General features: G+C 41.1%; 3 protein-coding genes and 1 long non-coding RNA gene across 7 annotated transcripts in view; 2 read left to right on the top strand and 2 right to left on the bottom strand.

Moving 5' to 3' along the window:
• The window catches only part of cul4a (cullin 4A), an 11,232-nt gene extending 9,136 nt beyond the window's left edge, over positions 1 to 2,096 (bottom strand). Inside the window, exon 1 of one of the 2 annotated variants that reach the window (XM_087235335.1) lies at positions 1,690 to 2,096. In XM_087235335.1, coding sequence (XP_087091461.1) covers positions 1,690 to 1,795 — 106 coding nt within the window. In that variant the 5' untranslated portion in view covers positions 1,796 to 2,096. 2 annotated transcript variants of the gene reach the window in all.
• Positions 2,097 to 2,281: 185 nt separating this feature from the next.
• Positions 2,282 to 9,303, top strand: pcid2 (PCI domain containing 2). 3 transcript variants are annotated; one of them, NM_001007381.2, is given in 15 exon segments: positions 2,282 to 2,352; positions 5,057 to 5,137; positions 5,232 to 5,321; positions 5,536 to 5,609; positions 6,176 to 6,241; positions 6,344 to 6,385; positions 6,566 to 6,620; positions 6,763 to 6,866; positions 7,065 to 7,140; positions 7,325 to 7,466; positions 7,685 to 7,785; positions 8,054 to 8,127; positions 8,284 to 8,409; positions 8,561 to 8,684; positions 8,905 to 9,303. In NM_001007381.2, coding segments are annotated over 14 exon segments (1,200 nt in total). In that variant the 5' UTR covers positions 2,282 to 2,352; positions 5,057 to 5,101; the 3' UTR covers positions 8,995 to 9,303.
• On the bottom strand, positions 9,304 to 15,547 carry prozb (protein Z, vitamin K-dependent plasma glycoprotein b). Its single transcript, NM_001326520.1, is given in 8 exon segments — positions 9,304 to 10,118; positions 10,323 to 10,440; positions 10,530 to 10,594; positions 12,027 to 12,158; positions 12,239 to 12,352; positions 12,583 to 12,607; positions 14,753 to 14,916; positions 15,461 to 15,547. Coding segments are annotated over 8 exon segments (1,188 nt in total). The 5' UTR covers positions 15,537 to 15,547; the 3' UTR covers positions 9,304 to 9,624.
• LOC147846622 (uncharacterized) overlaps positions 12,908 to 17,043 on the top strand; it is a 47,177-nt gene continuing 43,041 nt past the window's right edge. The window contains exon 1 of the long non-coding RNA XR_015476054.1: positions 12,908 to 13,098. This is a non-coding gene — a long non-coding RNA (uncharacterized LOC147846622). The remainder of the gene's footprint in view (positions 13,099 to 17,043) is intronic.

Below are 17,043 nucleotides of genomic sequence, written 5' to 3'. Positions count from 1 at the left end.
TGGCTGAGAAAGAACTGAAATTTAATTTTAATTGGGGAATTAAATAAATCCACTGGTTCAGAGTTTATAGAGGAATCAGAGAGTGAAATTCAATACCTTTTAAGACTCTTTTCATACATTTTAAGACCTTATAAGCACTTTAAGTCTCAACTGAAACCACTGGCGATATTTTAACTTACAGTGTATTTCATTTATTCATCCACTTTTTGGCTTAGTCCCTTTATTAATCTGGGGTCGCCACAGCGGAATGAACCGCCAACTTATCCAGCACATGTTTTACACCGCGGATGCCCTTGCAGCTGCAAGCCAGTACTGAGAAACACTCACACCCCCTCATTCACAAACATACATCTTCAAAATAGAGCCCTCAGTGTTTAAAGACGGACATTAGTCAGAATGATTACTCAGTTACTCAGTGTTCAGTAGGTTAACATCACTACAATATTGTGGACTGAAAGATCTGCCTACTGAGTGCATGTAGGTTACCGAGAAATGCGGAGGGTTTAGTCTCTCATTCGCTGTGCGGTAACAAACATTGCATGAAAAATACACACGTCCAGCAGCTCCTCAAATCAAATATCTCGTTTGTCAGGAGGGGCATGAATGAAATTCCTGAGTGAAAGAGCCAAACTGCAGTTAAAGTCCAGCATTTAATAATATGGCTAATAATTTGATTACTGATGTCCATGTAGACACCGTCACTCTTTCTGCTCTGCGTCTGTGTGTTTGTTTTGCCTCTGTGTAAATCAGCATGTTTTCCCAGAGATGGGTTGCGGCTGGAAGGGCATCCTCTGCGTAAAAACTTGCTGGATAAGTTGGTGGTTCACTCCGCTGTGGCGACCCCGGATTAATTAAGGGAATAAGCCGACAAGAAAATGAATGAATGAATAAATCAGCATTTGCCCAAACGGAAACTCCCATTTTTATGCAAATTTTTAGGCACCTTCCCTCTTTCCCTCCTCCCACACCCCCCCTAAACAGAGCTGGACACGCCCCCTTTCCTGACTATTTCCAAACTAGAGGTGTGAAAACACCCTGCTGAAACAGGAGGGTTTCGTGGCCCTTTAATAGCTTTTAAGACCACGCGGACACCCTGTGGTTATTACAGAAAATTATGAACGTTTCACCCTGTGAAAGTCTGCAATTTCATTGATAATGGTCTTAAAAAGGTCTTAAATTTGACGTGATGAAACCTGCAGAAACCTTGTTTTTACTCAGACATTTAAAAAGAATATATGATAGAGCAGTAATCTTAATACCGCCAAACCGTGACCATTTTATCCAAGGTTATCATTCATCAGAATTTTACACCGGTCCATACCCCTGAGCCACCACATCACCCCTGAATACTTTATTCTGATGACACAACACTAGTTTTCTACAAATATAGGGTATTTTACACTACAATACACCGGTTTACTGTAGTAAAACTAAAGTATACTACAGTATTTATTACAGTTGATCAATTATTATAGTTAACACGACAGTATTCTGCAGCGTTCATTAATAAAGAGCTGTGGACACCATTAAATATACAGTATAATTCACTATACTATAGTGTGTAGGCAAATAAAATCCCTTGACTTGCTAGTGTGCTCTCTGTAGGCTGTTTACTCTGTTGTGAGTACTACAGTATTAGTCATTAATGAGAGTAAAGTTGTTATATTAGCTGAATGAGCCTAAACTCACCTTTAAAGTTCTTGATGACCAGCTTCTTCGACGCTCCTGCTTTGGCGGATTTGCTGAGTCCATTAAAGCTGGACTTCTGCTGGTGCTGAACATCTTCTGCCATCATGAGCTGCTCTGGCCTCAGTGCATTTGACGGTGTAAAACTATAATATTAATAATAATGACGATAACAACAACGCTAGCGCGAGAGTCGAGCTGTTAGCCGTTAGCTCTGACAACACACAATCACAGCCATGGGGCGATTAAAGCTCGTGAAGAGACTCCCGCCGCCACTGTGGACCGACACCTGCACACACACACCTGCAGATATCCCTCATATTTATCATACACACTCCATATTCCGCGTGAGTGACCCGCGGGCGCTAGCATGACAAGATGGCAAACAAACACACACACGGCGAATCTGCGGCCGCCGAACAACAGACACCGAACATCTGGCGAATAAGGGAGAAAACACGTGACATCACCACACGGCAGAATTATGAATATACATGATTGAAATATCACACGTTAATGAATCCGAGGTGTTCTGTGAATACTTTAATATGTTGAAAGTGCAGATGCCAATCCTCAGCTGCGTGCGCTCAGATGTAAACAGGAAGTGACGTCGGTGGCGTTTGGAGGAAAGAAGCACGCGCGCGAAGTGATGTGAATTAATGTTGGGTAAATATATGATTTATTATAACTTATGTCATTATTGTGGTGAATGCTGCTGTATTCCTTCGTGATAAAGGTTACTCAGTCAGCGAGTGAATGAATGAATAAACCGCAGTGTTTGTTTCGCACACTAGAGCCCTAGTTAGTGCACCCTAGACACTTCATTACACGCTGAGCTGTGTGTGTTATAGTGTTTTCAGCTCTAGTGTGCAGGGGCCTGTTTCAGTAAGGAGGTTCAAACAACTCAGAGTTTAAACTTGAACTCTGAGTTGATTTACCGAGAGATTAAAAACTCAGAGTTTTCGGTTTCAGAACAGCTGATCTGAGTTGGGTCAATCAACTTCGAGTAGACCAACTCAGAGTTAAGCGCGCACACCGTGACTTTAAAAAGGCATTATCAATGGAGCGCAGACATTACGAGTGACAATGGCAATATCTTATAAAAGAGATCACCATTTCTTTCTCCAGCTGAACTTGATGTTCTCATGCAAAGTTATAGCAAATATGAGCGTATATATTTGAAAAGAAGCAACCATTAGTGAAGAAGAGACAGTTAGCGTGGGAAAACAGCTGCTCAAGTTAATGCCTAATTTCACTTTTTAAGTATTTAAATATTTAAGTATAATAAAATAAGTAATGTAATTTGTGACGTTTATATTTTTTTCTAAACTTTTTTTTATACATTTATTAGTTTTAAATGATTTAACAGTGCACTTGTGTGTCTGCCTTTTTTATTGATCAAGTGATAGAGGTTAATATAACATTTAGAAGGTAAGCAGTACTAAAAATAATTTTTAGAAAGAATAATAATCCCATTAATCTAGTTACAGTGCATGTTGAAGGTGAATTTAATTTAATTATTTATTAAAAAAGCATAAGCCATTCTATTACAGTTCTTCCCTGTGTGACAAAATGTAGGCAATAGCTATGTTTCCATCCAAATATATTACATAAATGTATGTGCAAAACTGGAATATTGCATAAAAGATGCGAATAAAATTCCATCCAACGAGTCAAAGAGAAAAAAAATCGTCAATTTCTGATTAAACTGGCACCAAATATCAACAGTAAAAACAGAATTTACTGTGGTAGAAGAAGCTGCGCCGTTTATTTAGCCTAATTAATGTACTTGCGCCTCGATGTCAGAAGACAATGCTGAAACACAATGAACACGTGGGGGCGTCTGAAGCCATGAGACGCGGAGACTCACGCACCAGACGTTCGGAGGTAATTAATAATATACACTAATACTGAAACAGTTAAGGCATTTTAGAATGACTAAAACAATATTTAAGACGTCTTACAGTGTGCTGAGCCTGCTGGTTTGTTCATTTACACACATTCATTATCATATGATCATGATCTTTTTTTTAATGTACATACTGTAATTTGTTCAGTAAAAGTGTTTCCATCGTAGTTTATGCGCACATTTTCTATCGAATAAAAGTGTATCCTACTCAGTTATGCGCGTTTTTATGCATATTTTAAAAAGTTATGTGCATCATGACGTTTCCATCAATCGTTTTTATGCACGTATCCAAAATAAGCATTAAAATAGGTGTGTGGAGGCGTAAGGCTAAGGGGAGAAATACCGCTTCATCTTTAAAAAAGGGGAGGAGACCGACAGAAACTCTGAGTTTAGAGAATAAAACCTGCTTCTGACCAGGTTAGATTCACAGAGTAAGTTACCACAGTAACTGACTCTGAGTTAAAGTTACCTTTCTTTCAGAAACAGGCTTGACTTACCCTGCTTTCTCCAGTTTAACAAACCTGCCATTTTGAAACGGAAAACCCAGAGTTTCTCTCATTTCAGGGTTAAAATACTCTGAGTTTTCACTTAACCTCCTTTCTGAAACAGGCCCCAGGTGACACGTGTTTATAGACTCCTTAATGCGGTAGTTTCACCAGTAGGCAGCTGTTTGTGTTATATACCCTTAGTAGTGCGCACACTTCATTTACACCCTAGCTATTTGGATTGTAGCGTTTTCAGTTCTAGTGTGCAGGTGGCGGGTGTATAATCTCATTAATGCGGGTGGTGTACTCAGTAGGCATATCTGTGCTATATACCCTCAGTAGTGTGTACACTTCATTTACACCCTAGTCATATGTATTATATTGTGTTCAGCTCTAGTGTGCAGGTGACGGGTGTATGATCTCATTAGTGCGGGTAGTGTACTCAGTAGGCATCTCTCTGCTGTATTGCCTCAACAGTGTGCACGCTTCATTTACACCCTAGCTGTTTGGATTGTAGTGTTTTCAGCTCTAGTGTGCAGGTGACTCATTAATGCGGTAGTTTCACCAGTAGGCAGCCGTTTGTGCTATATACCCTTAATAGTGTGCACACTTCATTTACATCCTAGCTGTGTGTGTTATAGTGTTTTCAGCTCTAGTGTGCAGGTGATGTGTCTATAGTCTCATTAATGCTGTGGTCTCCTCAGTAGGGAGCTGTTTGTGCTATATACCCTTAATAGTGTGCACACTTTATTTAGACCCTAGCTGTTTGGATTATGTTGTTTTCAGCTCTAGTGTGCAGGTGATGTGTTTGTAGTCTTATCTATGCTGTCGTCCCCTCAATAGGCATCTCTCTGTGCTATATACCCTCAGTAGTGTGCACACTTCATTTACATCCTAGGTGTATGGATTATAGTGTTTTCAGCTGTAGTGTGCAGGTGACGTGTGTATAATCTCATTAATGCTGTGCTCTTCTCAGTAGGCATTTCTCAGTGCTATAGACCCTCACTTCAGAGATCAGGAGATGGCTCATATCACACTGAACCAGTACCTGCAGCAGGTGAGTGTGTTTCTGTCTGAGCACCTGCAGCTCCTCATCGTGTGTGTGTGTGTGTGTGTGTGTGTGTGTTCAGTGTTGATGATCCTCTCTGCAGGTTCTGGAGGCCATAGACAGCAGAGACGGCTCCTTCTGCGCAGAGATGATGTCCTTCAAGCATCCACACGTGGCCAACCCTCGCCTGCAGGTGTTTCAATACATTATTACTAGTTAATACACACTGCTTAGGCTACTAGAGAACTGCACCACAGGCTTTCTGCTGCTGCATGCCCTCAAATATCAGCTTCCTCGTGCAAAGGGCTCTTGCATTAAGAGTTATTGTGTGTGTGTGTGTGTGTGTGTGTGTGTGTGTGTGTGTGTGTGTGTGTGTGTGTGTGTGTGTGTGTGTGTGTGTGTGACAGTTGTCCAGTCCAGAGGAGAAGTGTCAGCAGCTGCTGGAGCCGCCGTATGATGAGATGGTGGCCGCTCATCTCAGGTGTGTGTGCTGCATCAGTCTGCAGTGCTGTGTTCACTGCATGTTTACTGCATGTTCATTGCATATTTTCTGCATGTTTACTACACATTTACTGCATGTTTACTGCATGTTTACTGCATCATTCACTGCATGTTTACTACACATTTACCGCATATTTACTGCATATTCACTGCATGTTTACTACATATTTACTGCATGTTCACTGCATTGTTCAGTGCATATTTACTGCATGTTTACCACACATTTACTGCATATTTACCGCATTTTCACCGCATATTTACTGCATATTCACTGCATATTTACCACACATTTACTGCATATTCACTGCATATTTACCACACATTTACTGCATATTCACTGCATATTTACCACACATTTACTGCATGTTTACCACACATTTACTGCATGTTTACCACACATTTACTGCATGTTTACTCTATTTACTGTATGTTAGCAGCATTATTTACTGTGTTCTGTTTGTGTATTCTGCATGTTTTTACACGTGTGTGTGTGTGTGTGTGTGTGTGTGTGTGTGTGTGTGTGTGTGTGTGTGTGTTCCTCTGCAGATGTACGTTCGCGGTGTCCAACCATGACTTTGTGGAGGCCTACAAATGCCAGACGGTGGTAGTTCAATATCCTTTGTGTTCAGATCTTCTAGAGTGACTGTGTGTGTGTGTGTGTGTGTGTGTGTGTGTGTGTGTGTTTATCAGTGTTTGATCTTTAACACACTGAACATCATTTCTGAAGGCGTTTCAGGCTCATAAAGAGGAGAACTGGTGAGATGTGTGTTATATTATTAGTGTTTTATTAAATCAAATGTGTGTGTGTGTGTGTGTGTGTGTGTGTGTGTGTGTGTGTGTGTGTGTGTGTGTGTGTGTGTGTGTGTGTGTGTGTGTGTGTGTGTGTGTGTGTGTGTGTGTGCGCGCGCGTCACTGATGATGATCTGTGTGTTTCAGGGCACTGCCCATCATGTTCGCCGTGACCCTTGACCTCAGGATATTCGCCAATAATGTGAGTGGAACTGCTGCATTAGTGTGTACATGGGTGCGTTTGTGTGTGTGTTCATGCTTGGGTGTCTATGTGTTTGTATACCTGTGTGTGTGTTGTGCATGTGTGTATGCATGCATTTATGTATGTATGTGTGTGTGTCCAGGCGGAGCAGCAGCTGCAGCAGAAGGGCAAAGGGAAGGTTGGAGATATGCTGGAGAAAGCGGCGGAGCAGCTGATGAGCTGCTTCAGAGTGTGTGCCAGCGACAAGTGAGTGCACATTACAGCGGTACTCATATCTGTCTGTTACACACTCGGTCAAAGCCTCACGTCTGGGACGCTCACAGCAGCTGTTGCTCAGACGCTGATCTGAAATGATCTGTCCTATAACATGAGCTGCGTTAATGTGAGTCTGGGTCCATCCATACGGTCACATGACGTGTGTGTGTGTGTGTGTGTGTGTTTCAGTCGCGCTGGGATTGACGACTCGAAGAAATGGGGAATGTTGTTCCTCATCAATCAGCTCTTCAAGATCTATTTCAAAGTAAGAGTCTATACTGTATCTGTATTTATCATATTTCCACATCTTTATTACAGTCACTGCTTCAGTCAGACACTTTGAGTAGTGATCCAGTCTTCTGTTCGCCGCCAGGTCAACATGTCTGACTCTAGTTGATGTGTATGTGTGTGTGTGTGTGTGTGTGTGTGTGTGTGTGTGTGTGTGTCAGATCAATAAGCTGCACCTGTGTAAGCCGCTCATCCGCGCCATCGACAGCTCCAACCTGAAGGACGAGTACACCATGGCTCAGCGCGTCACCTACAAATACTACGTGGGCAGGAAGGCCATGTTCGACAGCGACTTCAAACCAGGTCTGACCACATGAGGATGAGGATGGCCATTATGGTGGAAGCTTGGTGATGATGATTGTTATGGTGATAATTATGATGAAGATGATGATTAATTTGGTTGTCATGTTGATGGTATGTGATGATGATGATGGCTGTTATAGTGTGATGATGTTACAGTACATAATGATGATGTTGATGATGATGATGATGATGATGAAGGTGTGTGTGTGTGTGTGCAGCTGAGGAGTGTCTGTCGTTCTCCTTCACCCACTGCCATCGCTCCTGCCAGAGGAACAAGCGGCTGATCCTCATCTACCTGCTGCCCGTTAAGATGCTGCTGGTAAACATGTCATTTATTATTGTTATTATTATTTATTATGATTATTATATGATTATTAATTCTTATTTTCATTATGATTAAATGTGCAAACTCTTAAAATGTTTGTTTCCACAGATAATCAGCAATTATCCAATCTAAATGTGATTGTGTAAACGTGATCTGTTGCGCAACAGTGTAAGTGACAGTAGTGTGTGTGTGTGTGTGTGTGTGTGTGTGTGTGTGTGTGTGTGTGTGTGTGTGTGTGTGTGTGTGTGTGTGGTTTTTTTAGGGTCACATGCCCACACACCAGCTACTGAAGAAATATGACCTCATGCAGTTTGCTGATGTCACTAGAGCTGTCAGGTAAAACACACACACACACACACACACACACACACACACACACACACACACAGTAAAATTGCTGTAGGTCTTAATCATCATATCATCCTCTGCTCGTGTGTGTGTGTGTGTGTGTGTGTGTGTGTGTGTGTGTGTGTGTGTGTGTGTGTGTGTCAGTGAGGGGAATCTGCTGCTGCTGAACGCCGCTCTGGTCAAACACGAGACGTTCTTCATCCGCTGCGGGATCTTCCTCATCCTGGAGAAGCTAAAGATCATCACCTACAGAAACCTCTTCAAGAAAGTGTGAGTGTTGTGTGTGTGTGTGTGTGTGTGTGTGTGTGTGTGTGTGTGTGTGTGTGAGTGAGTGTTGTGTGTTGTGTGTGTGTGTGTGTGTGTGTGTGTGTGTGTGTGTGGTTCACCCAGATCATGCAGATCACATCTTCTTCCTCCGCAGGTATCATCTCCTGAGGACTCATCAGCTTCCTCTGGCTGCGTTTCTGGTGTCGCTGCAGATGATGAAGGTGGAGGACGTGGACATCGACGAGGTGCAGTGCATTCTGGCCAACCTCATCTACATGGTGAGACACACACACACACACACACTCCTCCTCACACACATCATTATTAGTCAACAAGGCAACATTTCTAATGGATCCTTCATGCAATATTTGAGTTTATATTTCAGCATCAAATGATTTTGGTTTGAGTTCTCGCTGTCTGCAGGTCATATTCTGGTGCTGCTTCTCTTCTTTCCAGTTCATGAGTTATGAATATGATTATGTGTTTTGTGTCTCTCAGGGTCACATTAAGGGCTATATTTCCCATCAGCACCAGAAGCTGGTGGTCAGCAAGCAGAATCCCTTCCCTCCGCTGTCCAGCATCTCCTGAACTCCATCTCCCAGAATGCACCATCACAGACACACTGATCCTCAGAGCTTTGGTCTTATATTCTTCTGAATATTGTTAGATAAACAACACACTGTTTTGTACATTTTCTTTTTTTAATTACTGATCAATCATTTATAAATTCTGCCTAAAATCAGAAGAATGGCAATATTTTAATTATATTGCATTAAACAATATATTGTTTTATACATGTCTCACAATTAATCCAGATTTGTACACATTACGGATGTTGAATCGTACAGGAATAACATGTTTAATGAACATTATGTCACATAAAAAAGAAAGACAGTATTTTGTTGTCAGTTGTAGTCATTTTATTTATTTAATTTATTATTTTTTTCAGCCAAACACTGATTCTCATCTGAGTTTTCAGGAAATCGTTTTTAAAATAAAACAATTCTTAACTTATTATCTTTTAAATCTCGACTGTAATGCAATCATTATTAGAATCGCTATAAATAACTCAACAGTAATGTAACGTATTACTCACCATAACAGGTAACCAAGTAAAGCTACTAGTTCCTCTTCAGTAACTCAAGTAAGGAGCAGCTCAATATTGCACTGCATTACTTTCAAAATCAGATCCTGCTCTGTGTATAGTCTGTTTCCCTCTCAGGGTTGCTCCCTCTCGGAGGCGAGCAGCAGCGGCCGCAGCCAGTGCAGGTATCGGGACAGTTTGGTGAACAGCAGTGTGTCCCCGCAGCGTCCCGCAGAAAGAGACACGCCTGTCAGAAAGGCTGTTTTTCCCTCCAGTGTGGCGGCGGGGCTGCCGGAGCTCACAGTGCAGCGCTCGGAGCCTGCAGACTCACGCTTCATGCAGAACATCTTATTGGTCATCACGAAGGTGAGGTTCAGAGCGTCACGGCAGTCGTCCAATGAGAGGTATGAGTATGTGGCTCCGCCCTCGGCCACACCCTCTCGCCCTGCCTTCATCAGGATGTTCTCGCTGTAGTCTTTCTCAGGCAGGCAGAGCGGGACGGTGCTGATGTTGGGGGGGAACGGCTCCTGCAGCTCCAGGAAACACAGGTCATCATCCGGACCCGAGAGGAAACGCTTATGAGGTGTCCAGCTGGAGACGCGCACAGCTGCAGTGGAGACGCCCACCGCTGGAAAACACCAGACCACATGTCAACACGCAAATAAGGGATTACCTCAACCCCCCCACAGAAAACAAACAAATTACCACCCCGCAGTAGAACAAATATGGGAGAATCCTGGGAAAATGGGTTGACTGGTATAACACACATGCAGATCAGCACCTCCACACATGCCTCTCAGCTCAGAGATAAACATGAGTGTGTGTTTCTCACCGACAGTGAAGTGCAGATCCTGCAGTGCAGTCATACATGTGGCTAATGTCAGAATAGACTTCTGGCCCAGAATCACACCGTGACACACGTCATGACCGCTGGCGTTCAGAAACCTCACCTGCAGAAAACACACACCACTGATGAATATTCAACAGCTGCTCTTCTGATTGGCTGATCGTGTTTGAAGATGATTCATCTACTTTTCACCTCCCATGAGCAGCGTCCATCAGGACAGAAACTGGACATCTCCGTCGTCCCGCACGGGTTCTGGACTGAGAAGAACGAGAATGATTTACATTGCATTGAAGTCCTTTTATATTTATGCTCGTGTCTTTCCTGAGAAATTAACCCATCATTTTGTGATTAATAGCACATACTCTGTGGTCTGCAGAAATGAAGTAAATATGCATTGGTAATGATGCAGCAGTAAAGAAGCAAAATTCAGCAGAAATGTAACAAGGACGGAGCGGTAAAGATGCAGAGGTACTGAGGCATAGATACAGCAATAATGAAACAAATATGTAGCGGTAATGAAGCAAAGATGTAGTGGTAATAATGCATAAATACAGTAATAATAAACTAAAGAAGTAGCAGTAATGAAGCAAAGATGCAGCAGTTATGCAACAATGATGTAGCGGTAATGATGCATAGATACAGCACTAATGAAACAAATATGTAGAGGTAATGAAGCAAAGATGCGGCGGTAATGATGCATAGATACAGCACTAATGAAACAAAGATGCGGCGGTAATGATGCATAGATACAGCACTAATGAAACAAAGATGCGGCGGTAATGATGCATAGATACAGCACTAATTAAACAAATATGTAGCGGTAATGATGCATAGATACAGCACTAATGAAACAAATATGTAGCGGCAATGAAGCAAAGATGCGGCGGTAATGATGCATAGATACAGCACTAATGAAACAAATATGTAGCGGTAATGAAGCAAAGATAGAGCAATAATGAAACAAATATGTAGCGGTAATGATGCATAAATACAACAATAATGATGCAAAGATGTAGCAGTTATGCAACAATGATGTAGCGGTAATAAAGCAAAGATGTAGCGGTAATGATGCATAGATACAGCAATAATAAAACAGATGTAGCGGTAATGAAGCAAAGATGCATCGGTAATGATGCATAGATACAGCACTAATGAAACAAATATGTAGCGGTAATGATGCATAAATACAGTTATAATAAACCAAAGATGTAGCGGTAATGAAGCATAGACACAACAATAATGATGCAAAGATGCAGCAGTTATGCAACAAATATGTAGCGGTAATGAAGCAAAGATGTAGCGGTAATAATGCATAAATACAGTAATAATAAACTAAAGAAGTAGCAGTAATGAAGCAAAGATATAGCAGTTATGCAACAATGATGTAACTGTAATGAAGCAAAGATGAAGCAGTTATGCAACAAAGATGTAGCGGTAATGAAGCAAAGATACAGTAATAATAAAACAAAGATGTAGTGGTAATGAAGCCTAGATACAACAATAATGAAGCAAAGATGCAGTGGTAATAAACAAAGATGCAGCGGTAATGAAGCAAAGATGTAGCAGTTATGCAACAATGATTCAGCGGTAATAAACAAAGATGCAGCGGTAATGAAGCAATTAAATGCAGCGAGTTTCAGTGATTTGTGTTTCAGCAAGTGTTTGAGTGATTTGCGAGTGTTTGAGTACCGTTAGGTGAGCAACTCCTGCCGTCGCTGTTGAGTGTGTATCCGCGAGCACAGAAGCATCGGTATGCAGCTGTTGACGGCCTGCAGAAGTGCTCACATGCTAAAGGGCCAGCAGATGGACACTGGGATTTATCTGGAAAACAGCAGGGTGAAGCGTCAGACATGCATCAGACACACTGATCTCATGTTCACTGGTGCCAATTACACATTTACCTGTCTGACAGTCGTGCCCGCTGTACGCCTCCGCACAGGTACAGGTGTATCGGCCGATGCCATCCTTACACGTGCCGCCATGTTGACACGGGTTAGATCTGCACTGGTCTCCATCTGACAGCCGAAATATGCTCATTTAATACAACTGCAGTAATATAGCAGAGGAGCTTTAGTATCTAAACTGAAAAGACTTCAAAATATAAATAATTAAACATAGAACAAATGAAGAGCACAAGGCTTTATGTAAAAGTCTAAAACAATTAAAAATTATCTTTAAATAATGTAAACAAGCTGTCAGAATCATTTCATTCAATCATTGAATAAACATTCTGAAGGTCACTCACCATAGTATTTGGCCCAGAACTCATTCTTTAACAGGGAAAAGAGATGTATGAGTGAGTTAGGTTAAACTTTCAGTAGCATTTAGTTATACTATTTGAAAACTTATAACTTAATAAAATGTTATAACTTAATAAAAGCTAAAACATTTACAACGAAGTATTTAAGCTCGAGGGCGGGGCTTCACGGGGTCATGTGTTATTAAGGTCACCTGATAAACTCATTTTCTCTCCCTTTTTCATTTCCACTGACAAAAAACGAATTAAATGAAAGTAAAGAAAATTAATTATGATGAAACAGCTGTGCTTTTTAAACAGTCGTCATGAAGTGGGAGGAGTCAATTAGCCCGCGCTCAGTTGTGGCGCGCATGTTTCGCGGGCATTCGGTCATAATCAACATCAGTGATCGTAATGAAGCGTAATTAAAGACAAAAACATGACGACGGACTTTCTGAAACCAGTTAATCTTTCATCAGGATACCCGATTAAAACACCATTCCTGCGCTTCTGCTCCTGCCATCGGTGAGTTGATGACCAGACGGGATTTTGTCAATAATGCAGATTCAGCATGTTCACTTCAGTGATGAAAAAGAGAAAAGGTTTTCGATATAACCAGAATGTGTTGAATCTCCATTCCACCTCTGTTTTCAGCTTTTCCCTCACAGTTAGTCACACTCTTTTACAATGACTGGCGTGTGTTGTTTATTAAGCACAGCCGTGCTCTGCTTGGCGGCTCGCACTATTGTAGAAGGCTGTTGCTAGAAGGGATACAGCTGCGGTCCTAAGATAACCTAACGACAATTATCTATATTAACGTTAAGTTACTTATTAAATTTCCCATCTACCTCATGCCTAACCATCACAGTAATGTAAATGCAGAAATTATAGTGAGTATATTTTATGTTATTTATTAAATTATCCATTAAATAGGGGTTTATCAATGCCTAAGTCCACCTCAACCCTAAACCTACCACTCACAGGAATGTAAAAATATTCATTATTGTTATACAGTGTCACAAAAATGATGTTATATTGATGTGAGCATCTGCACCTGTATCCCATCTAGACTATAAGAGTCCTGTTTCAGCTGTTAAACAGTTCGGTTTGTCAACAGGACCAGCCAATTATAATAATGTTTAGCAACAAATGTCTACCTTCTGTGATTTACAATAAAGAATACGCAGGCGACACGGTGGCATAGTGGTAGCACGCTCACCTCAAAGCAAGGTCTCTGGTTCGAGTCTCAGCTGGGTCAGTTGGTGTGTCTGTGTGGAGTTTGCATGTTCTCCCCGTGTTGGTGTGGGTTTCCTCCGGGTGCTCCGGTTTCCCCCACAGTCCAAACACATGCACTATAGGGGAACTGATCAACTACACTGGCACTAGTGTATGAGTGTGTGTGTGTGTGAATGAGTGTATATGGGTCCTTTCCAGTACTGGGTTATGGCTGGAAGGGCATCCGCTTTGTAAAACATATGCTGGAATAGTTGGTGGTTCATTCCACTGTGGCGACCCCTGATTGATTAAGGGACTAACACAAAAATAAAATTAATGACTGAATAAAGAATAATAAATTAGCGAGGGCTATTTATAAGATTCTGAATAACTAACAAATGTGGGTGTGGTTTGGTTTTCTCCATGAGGAATATTTGAATAGTTGTTGTTTGCTATTGGTGGATCTCATGTGAGTGACAGGTTGATCACACCAAGATCAAAAAAGATAAAACAATAATTTACCCTCATAAACTTTAATCAAAGGCCATAACCTCCCTCTGCTTATCTGCAATTCTGCTCACACTCAATTTTTTGGGGGTGGAGCTATGAGTGCTTTAGGGTGGAGCTATCAGTGCTTTAGGGTGGGGCTATCAGGGTGTGTCTTGATTCTGCTCTGAGTTTGTCCATTGGTCAGTCTTCCTTCATTTTGTCAGCATCGCCTATCTTTCAACAATCCAATCAGTTCCCACAGAACAAAATCATGCCCCGCCCTACAGTCTTGTCTGATTTCAGGACCGTTTCTGCTAAATGTACATCATGATAGCAGGAAAGAGGACACACTTCTGTTTCAGGGCGACTTTAAATGATAAGAATTGGTTGATGGTAATGTAAATAGATTTGTTTTGGAGTAAACGTGTGTGTGTGTGTGTGTGTGTGTGTGTGTGGTGATGGTCAGATGTCTTACCGTCTTCTGGTCGTTCTCGAAGCATTCTCGGGCCTCTTCTTTACTGCATTTCTCCTCATAACACTCGCGCTCCAGATTGCCCTGCAGGATCTCCTCCAGCAGAAATGTATTGGCCCGTCTGGAGCGCAGGAGCAGAGCGTTGGCCCGCCGGCGCGAGCGAAACACTGAAACACACAGAAACACAGCATCACACTCACGCTCATCTCTGTGCTCTGAGGAACGCCAGCTACCAGTGTTTTAATCTCGCTAGTTTAATGGAGTAATTCACCCAAAAATAAAAAAAGTCTCTTAATTTGCTCTCCCTGAAGCCCTCCTCGGTGTATGGGACTTTCTTCTGTCAGACGAACACAGTCGAGTAGATTTAAATTGCATTTCTGCTGTATAATGCTGTTGGATTGTGACCCTTTATTGAAGCTTTTAAAAGCATTATCCATCATGAATATAAACCCTCATGATGCCAGCGGGAGAACACAGAAACATGGATTCATTGAATTTGAAATATAATTTGTTTATAGTTTTATTTCAACAACTCAGTTATCAAAATCAGAATGAAGTAAATCTTAAATGTAAATCTTGTACAATACCCCTGACAGAAGAAAGTCATACACTGATAACGGCTTGAGGGACAGTAAATCATAGGCTCATTTTAATGTTGTATATCAGAAAAGTGTTATATTATAGTTTGGACAGTATTGCTGAATGTCTCACCTGTACGCTGATCTCCAGACGACACATGATGAGTGATTAGCAGGAAGAACAGCAGACGATATACAAGCGACTCCATCGCAGTCCACCACAGAAGCTCCTGTCAGTCACTGATCAAACTCACATGTAGCCCCGCCCACTGCTGAATCAGCCAATGACAGCGGCCCCTGTGCCAACAGTGTCTGTCATGTTTTCACCGCTGGTCTACGATCAACAGGACGGGTTCAGAACATCAATGTATTAATTATCCTTCAGCTCATTAACGCACACTGATGGAGTGCTGAAGCATTAGTGTGATTTGTGTCGTGTGTGTTTGCTAGATGTGATGGTTTGAGAGGCTGTGAGTGTGTGTGCTCAGAGTGTGTGTCTGGACTCTAGTCTGTCAACATGACCACTGAACTCTTCATTCTTGTGTTTGCAAACACCTCCAGCTTTAACTTTTGGCCATTAAACACATTTAGCATACCTGTCAACATTGGGATGTGAAAATAAGGGATATGCACACCATATTGAGGTGACCCCCCCCCTTAAAAAAATCCCCAAATTACTAAATTTGGAGCTGTTTTATTGTAAATAAAAAGTTAAATGGTCAGTAATTTGTTTTAAAAATGTAATGGTCAATAATATGTTTTTGAAATTATTATTAACAAAAGAAAAAATATATACATTAGCAGCAACTACATTAGCAAACAGCTTATTAAAATAATATTTATATATAATGAAATAGAATCAAGCTATCAAATCTCATTAGCCGTTTCTCCACCGTATAACTCACACATTCTGACGAATGAATCTCTCATTTATCTAGATTTTTTTTCATTACAGTAAATAACAGGTGTCACTTTAAAAACGCACACATCTAATGTTATAATGAAAGCGTTCGACTGCTTTCCTGACTTTTTATGCTCATTTAAGGTGAAATTAATTGTGTTTGAAAAAAAAACACCAAGGTCGACATGTTTATAGAGTCCGGGAAAAAACAGGAGGGTTGACAGGTGTGATTTATACAGCTGAAGACTACTTTATAAGATTAATTTAATTAGTTTTCAAATGTTTCCCATGCGTGTGGATAGGCATGGATATATGTTTTTGACGGTATGATAACCTTGGATAAAAATATCAGGCTATCACAGTGTTGTGTGTACTGCTGTAAAATAATTTCTTTTTAAATGTCTAAGTAAAAAAAAAAACATATTTTTTACCCATTTTCCACAATATATTACATTTTAAAACACATTATGATATTTTGGAACAGAAAACATGTCAGGCTACATAATTAGAATAAACCAATGACTTCATTAGCTTCAAAAACACAGATTTCCATACAATTGCCACTGTGTATGAAATGTGCTATATAAATAAACTTGCCCTGCCAAACAACACATGAAAAACACTTAAAACCCTTAACATATACCTTAACACAGTATAACAAAAAAATGTTGCGGTTTTAATACCTTCACTTTTCCAAACCATGGTAAACCTTGAAACCGGTTATTGTCCCATGCCTCTGTGTGGATACAATTTTAAAAACATAATGACATCAATAATTCCCTTTGGGACGGCATGGTGCCTCAGTGGTTAACACT

The sequence above is a fragment of the Danio rerio genome, chromosome 1 (assembly GCF_052040795.2).
Source record: "Danio rerio strain M-AB ecotype USA chromosome 1, GRCz13ab, whole genome shotgun sequence".
NCBI classification, from domain to species: Eukaryota; Metazoa; Chordata; class Actinopteri; order Cypriniformes; family Danionidae; genus Danio; species Danio rerio.
Note: the sequence above shows the minus strand (reverse complement) of the source record. Positions and strands in the feature narration are given on the sequence as shown.